The sequence below is a fragment of the Sinocyclocheilus grahami genome, unplaced genomic scaffold, assembly GCF_001515645.1.
Source record: "Sinocyclocheilus grahami isolate Dianchi unplaced genomic scaffold, SAMN03320097.WGS_v1.1 scaffold187.1, whole genome shotgun sequence".
Classification (NCBI taxonomy): domain Eukaryota; kingdom Metazoa; phylum Chordata; class Actinopteri; order Cypriniformes; family Cyprinidae; genus Sinocyclocheilus; species Sinocyclocheilus grahami.
In genome coordinates, this window is record NW_015505366.1 from 1,440,771 (window position 1) to 1,447,880 (window position 7,110).

The window sequence follows — 7,110 nt, forward strand, 5'->3', positions numbered from 1 at the left end:
CTCTCTCTCTCTCTCTCTCTCTCTCCCACACACACACACACACACTCTCTCTCTCTCTCTCACACACACACACACACACACACACACACTCTCTCTCTCTCTCTCTCTCTCTCTCTCTCTCTCTCTCACACACACACACACACTCCCTCACACACACCCACACACACTTATTGTTGCTCGCTGTAAGTGATGATGTACAGTCAGCAGACGCTCCTGTTAGGGATTATTTTGTGATAATGAACATCTGAATCTACATTGTCCTTCTTGTTCAAATAAATCAGTAAATGAACATGAAATATTTATTAAAGACTAAATTATTTTATTAAGTTAGAGGAAAAAAGTGTGGAATTGTTTAAAAGACATGAAACTAGCTATGTAGGGAAAAACTTGCCTGAAACAGCCATCAGTGTCTCTGTCTGTGTGTGTGTGCAGCCCTTCATGCCTCTGGCCAGCCTGCGCTGTTCTCCTGACGTGCATCTGTTCCTGTGCCAGGCGTTTGTTCCTGAGTGCACGGATCACACGCGTGTCCTGCGGCCCTGCAGAGAGCTGTGTGAGCGTGTTCTGTCCGACTGCAGCAGAGACATGCTCACCTTCGGCATCAGCTGGCCGTCCGAGCTGCAGTGTGACCGGTGAGTAGATCATCAGTCTTCTGTGAGAGGAATGGGTTGCAGCAGCTAATCAATCATGAAAATGGTAGGGGTGTGTGATATCATGATTTTTGATTGTGGTCGATTAAAATGTCTCTACGATCTGCTTTTGAAGAAATGTGGTAGTATCGTACAGAGCACATTCTATCAGCTGCAGTTCTGTCACCTCTGTCTCAATATACTGTACGAGACATACATACAAATAAACATGAATTAACATTCACATCAGATGTTACTCAGCGGTTACTGTGTTACACTACACATATTTACAATCACAAAACTACATTATTTCCATCTGCTTTAAAGCCTTGCCGGTTAAACATTTCATTCGCGTGCTGCTCTGACGTGTGCTGTTTCTGAGCGTGCACACACTAAAGATCCTGTCAAACAGTGGCTGAGTTATCGTTCTGATTGCGCTACTACTGTCAGAAACACACAAGCACATAGCAAAGATGGCTGCCCACTGCTCCAGGTGTGTGTACATGCAGAGCACAAATTCTGATTATGGGACCCCTTACTTGGCTACACGTCACTTTCATTTGTCATTAAAGGGATAGTTCACCCAAAAATGAAAATTCTGTCATTATTTACAGGCCCTCATGATGTGTATTAATTTCTCTCTTGTGCTGAACACAAAAGAAGTTATTTTGAAGAGTGTGGGTAACCAAACAGTAGCTGGTCTCCATTGACTTTAATAGTAGGAAAAAATACTATGGAAGTCACTGTGGACCAGCAACTGTTTAGTTACACACATTCTTCAAAATAACTTTTATGTTCAAAAGAAGAAAGAAATTCATTCAAGTTTAAAACGACTTGAGAGTGAGTAGATGACAGAATTAAAATTTTTGGGTGAATTATCCCTTTAATTTGAATAAGTCAAGTCACCTTTATTTGTATAACGCTTTATACAATACTGATTGTGTCAGCTTTACAGAGTCAAACAGGAAAATAGCTCATCAATAATGCAAGAGGACAATAACGGAGTCATTTTCTAGCCAAATTCAGTTCATTGATTCAGTGATCATCATCCAGTTCAGCTCTAAAACAACAAAACAAAGAGAAAAATCACTCGCTTCTCTTGCCTGAAGAACTTTAATACAGTTGCTTTAATAGGAATCCGTGTTTAATTTATACAGGGAAGTGTATATAGTGTTTTATATTTATATTTGTTTTTATTTTTCTCCAAACATTAATACTTCATAATGGGAAATGATTTATAAAAATAATATTATGTATTTAAGTTTGGAGCTGTTCACTTGGATCAGTCAGGTAAGCACACTGGGAACATTTTCATGACTGCTGAGAGTAATTTGACTAGTCCAAGAAACATTTACTGAGGTTTCTAACATCTTTAGTGGCGGTGCATTTAAACACAACTCTAAAATAACAGATTCATCTTCTTAAAGATAATCGTTTATCGTGCTGATAGTGTGCTGACAGTCACACTGAACGGACTTGAGCTGAATAATGATTGTAGAGCTGCTTTACAGCTTAATGTGGATTTGTTTCATATTTCACATTTGCATCATTGATTATTATTCTACTGTTTATTACTGTGAGGCTGCTTTGGAACAATCTGTATTGTATTAAGTGCTATGTAAATACAGGTGACTTGACAGTAAATCCCCTTCTCGTGACGTTAAGTTTATTTTATTTCACCACATTTAAAGCAGTGTTTACAAATTTAAAACCATTTAACAATACATTTCAAGATGGCCACTGTCGGTTTTCAAATTATCTGCTGTTTCTCTTATTATCCAGAATGCACACATTTATTTGAGAAGTGTTGTGGAGAGATCAAAGGACAATAACTAACACTTTTCCTAAAAGGACTAGTTATGGGACTAGTTAAATGTTATTCTACATATGTGAGTGCTGCTGGATCCTCGTATCCCTGAGTAATGCGTCTAATCGGCGTGTGACGGACACGACAGACCATAATTACACAGGTTTCCTTTATGACAGTTAGTTGTTCAGAAAAATCACCAGCTAGTTCATCATGAAAATTTGAAGCTTCACATATTCCTGGTGTTTAGAGCTGTAAATGATTGTGATTTGCTTGTTTTTGTCTCTGGTGTCACAGATTGGAGTCATGTCACGGTTCTGCGGTTTCAGTCGTGGAGGTGACCACATCCAGAAGCTCTCAGTCCGGTCGGGATCTGGGGTTCTGGTGTCCCCTTCAGCTGAAGACTCGACCCGGTCAGCGTGGATCTTTCCTCGGGGCTCAAGACTGTGCTCCGCCGTGCCACAACATGTACCTTAAACCACACGAAGTTCAGTTCGCCAAGACCTTCATCGGCGTGTGTTCCATTGTGTGCTTATGTGCGACTCTGTTCACATTTTTAACCTTCCTCATTGATGTGAAGCGCTTTCGCTACCCTGAGCGGCCGATCATCTTCTACTCTGTCTGCTACAGTTTTGTCTCCCTCGTCTATTTTGTTGGTTTTCTGCTGGGTAACGAGGCGGCCTGTAACGAGCCGAGTCTGCCGGGCCGCGTGTCCACGGTTGTGCTGGGAGCCCAGAGTCGCGTCTGCTCGCTGCTCTTCATGCTGCTGTATTTCTTCTCCACTGCGGGAATGGTGTGGTGGGTGGTTCTGACCATCACCTGGTTTCTGGCCGCAGGGCCGAAGTGGAGCTGTGAAGCGATAGAGAAGGCGGCGGTGTGGTTCCACACGGTGTCCTGGGGTCTCCCCGGAGCGCTCACCGTCGTGCTGCTGGCGATGGAGAAGGTGGAGGGAGACGGCATCAGCGGCGTGTGTTTCGTGGGGCTCTACGATCTCACGGTGCTGCGCTGGTTTGTGGTGGCTCCGCTGGCGATCGCGGTGCTGGCTGGCCTCTCGCTGCTGCTCGCTGGCATCATGTCTCTGAACCGCGTGCGTCAGGTGATCCAGCATGACGAACAGAACCAGGAGAAGCTGAAGAAGTTCATGATCCGCATCGGAGTGTTCAGCGGCCTGTACCTGCTGCCTCTGCTGGTGCTGCTCGGCTGCTATCTGTACGAACAAGCCCACCGCAGCCGCTGGGAGAACAGCTGGATCCGCCGGCACTGCCAGGAATACAGCATTCCCTGCTCCCGCCGCGTGAGACATTCAGTCCTGTGCTGTGGATGCTGACATTACCAGAGCATTTTGTGTTTTGTTTTTTGTAGAGTATTGATGTGGAGCGGCCTGAGCTCTCGCTGTTTCTCATTAAATATCTGATGACGCTGATCGTGGGAATATCAGCCGTGTTCTGGGTCAGCAGTAAGAAAACCTGCTCGGAGTGGGCTTCATTCTTCAAGAGAAATCGCAAGAAAGAGTGAGGCCACTTTCTCTAATCCTATCCCAATCGTTTATGACACAGAAAGAGAGTGTTCAGTTTGTCATGCTCTCCACTTGCAGTGCATATAATCTGAACAACAAATAAATGACATGGTGGGTGCAAAATTGTGTTCACAGCAGGGCTTAAAGTTGAGGAAGTTTTTTCTCCCTGTATAATAAATGTTTTATTTCTGCTTGTGCTTCAGTCCCATCAGCGAGAGTCGGCGTGTTCTGCAGGAGTCCTGTGAGTTCTTCCTCAAGCACAACAGCCGTGTGCAGCACAAGTCCAAGCACTACAAGTCCTCCTCACACAAGCTGAAGGTCGTGTCCAAGTCTATGGGCACCAGCACAGGCATGCACACACCTGTCACCAGTAACCACGGCAACACACCTGTCTCCACGGCAACCCGCAACCACTACATTCCAAGCCAGAGCATCTCTGATCCGCATGGTTCCTCAGAGACGTCCGTTCAGGAGCGCATCGGATCAACAGCACCAGCTGAGAGACGCAGTAAAGCCGACAGCAGCAGCCACACTCAAAGCTCACACAGGTTCATATTATATATATTGTTGAATGCAGTATGCAGTTTTCATTCTGTTTAGATGAGACAGCCTTTCCACTAGCAACATCAATACTAAGAGTAAATTTAATCTAATAACAGAACTGAATTTAAAAAATGTATGGTACATAGATGCATTTGGCAGATTCATCTATTGACCATCATCTGAATTCTAATCGAGGCCGTATTTTACTCATGTTCAGTTTTTAGACTAATTCATTCATGGCCATTTTTTAAATTTAAATGTTGCATTATATGCTGAAGGCCACCAGGAAGAGCATCGTTCACATGTGGCAACTCACCGAGAATTTCAGCTCAGATAACTCATAACTTTTATATGAAGGAATTTGTATAAATGCTTTGACAAAATACAAGCTTCACGTTTGAGAATGTCATGTACATCTTTCCTGGCTTGAGAGACAAACAAGATAGATGAACTTGTTGAACCTGCAATATTTCTTTCATTTGACAGATGATCTCAACGGATGTTTAGTTTTTCCTACTGTTTTTAACACGTCTATTTGAATTGCTTTTGGAAGGTTGAGACCCAAAGATGATTTGCTGGAGGCTGACCAGAGCTCTGCCCACTGCACCAACACCCAGTGAAATCACAGGATCGGCTCTGCATATGAATGGAGCTTAAGGAGAGAGACTTCTGGCTCCGTCCTCCTCTTTCTCTGTACATTTCAATTATTGATGTCCATATCACTGGAAGCTTTGTTTTCATTCCTGTACACTACTGTAAAATCATCATCGGGTTATAATGGTAGCTCATATTTACTGACAGGATCTATGTAGAGTCGACATGAATTTGTCAGTTATGTTGCATTTTTGTAGGAACAAGATTGCACATTTGTAAACTTATCCAAGTGATTCATCACTGGAATAGTCTTAACACTGACACTTCTGACCTTAATCTATGAACGAAAGCAACAGATTTAATTCAGGATTCACTCTTAAATGAGAGGCTCTAAAGATTTCTACAGATTTTGCACAAGTGCTCGAACTGTATGCCAAAAACACTTCTTTTGGAGTTCTTGCCCAGAACAGAACCATACCGCCAATCCAAACTGTTTGCTAATTGTCAATCATCTCTGACGATAGTGGTCCTGACAGAAATGTAATGTGTACAGACTGTAGACCGGAAACCGTCTTTTACTTTTTGACAGGAATTAAAAGAAGTACAGTGCGTTCAATGGATTGCACTGTTGTTTAATATACTAATAGTTCAGCTAACAAAACTTTCAAAAAAAAAAAACTTTCATTAAAAACTCCATATAACTTAAAAAAAAAAATAAAAAAAAAGTGTTCCTTTTTAAAATACAGTACTTTTATACCTTTATATGTACGTGCCATTGTAAAGCCTAGTCTCTCCCTCACATCTTGTTTTCAGCAGTGTTAAATTCAGTATGGTGTTTATTGATGTTCATTATAATGCCAGTTGTGTGTTTTTTGAACCTTGCGTAGTTACCAAAGTACTTGTATCTAACAAGTTCCTCTTACAGTAAATAAAAGGTGTACAAATACATTGGGTGGAGGATAGAATACGTCAGTTGATAGATTTGTATTAGCATTGTATTAATATCAATTGTGTAATGAATCTAGTAGATGAAGTACTTCTGTATCTGTCTGTCCATCATACAGTTTATTATACATGTTTATTATGCAAGGCTTATGTTAAAATAAAGTCCATATAAAACCATCAATGCAGAGGTTTTCAGTGTGTGGTCTTTATTTCTCATATACTGAAGTATAACGGTGCAGTGTTTGTTTTTTTGGCTGTAAGTCTTTGCTTTCCTTTACTGTTAAAGTTCTGTGAAATTAAGATTGTTTTGACTGAGGATGGACATATTTAACATACAACAATGGCAGACCATAAACTCAGACAGCTTCGTCAGGCCAAAGAGGATGCCTACAGGAGTGGGGACACTGAATAAGGAGATCAGAGCGGCTAGGAGGAGCCGATGCTACTGCTTCAGTGTGGAAAGGCCTGAAAGTCATTACAAACTTCAAGATTAGGGTGGCAAGATTTGGGGAAAAAATCGAATTGCAACTTTTCTGGTTAAAATTGCGGTTTGTGATTTAAATGTGATTTTTAAAGCAAATGAACAAAAATAATATAAGATAAAAATGAATGATAAGATAACACTAATTTTATTTTACAGAAAACTGCAACTTTGCAGCTTTTTACAACCGCTATGACAATTTTTTTCAATACTTTTAACAATTTTCCTAAACTCAATGCAACATCCGTCTATGAAGACTACACAATTAACGCATTTCTTGTTTAATGTAGCGTCTGGACCACTCAAACACACAATATATATTTTGTTAGCTAGACTTAACAAATACTCTGTAACACCCCAGGAAGCCGAACAGGCCCCTGGTTCCATGGTAACCCTGACACCCAATACATTTACGACCTCCTGGAATTTAGGTGAAGAAAATCGCTTCCTTGCCCATAAGGAAAATCCACAAGGGAAGGACTTTTCTTTGCTAATTAATTAATAGGAAAACCTTTCTTTGAATGAACACACATGATCCTTCAGGTCATTGGGTATATTATTGTCATGTATTTTGTCTTTGAAATTGTATACTGTGATG

General features: G+C 41.3%; 1 protein-coding gene across 1 annotated transcript in view; it reads left to right on the forward strand.

Annotated features, from left to right (window-relative positions):
* fzd6 (frizzled class receptor 6) overlaps positions 1-5,259 on the forward strand; it is a 9,500-nt gene extending 4,241 nt beyond the window's left edge. Inside the window, exons 2-6 of the mRNA XM_016284743.1 lie at positions 433-629; positions 2,731-3,727; positions 3,796-3,944; positions 4,153-4,497; positions 5,046-5,259. Coding sequence (XP_016140229.1) covers positions 433-629; positions 2,731-3,727; positions 3,796-3,944; positions 4,153-4,497; positions 5,046-5,112 — 1,755 coding nt within the window. The 3' untranslated portion in view covers positions 5,113-5,259. The remainder of the gene's footprint in view (positions 1-432; positions 630-2,730; positions 3,728-3,795; positions 3,945-4,152; positions 4,498-5,045) is intronic.
* The last annotated feature ends 1,851 nt before the right edge of the window (positions 5,260-7,110 follow it).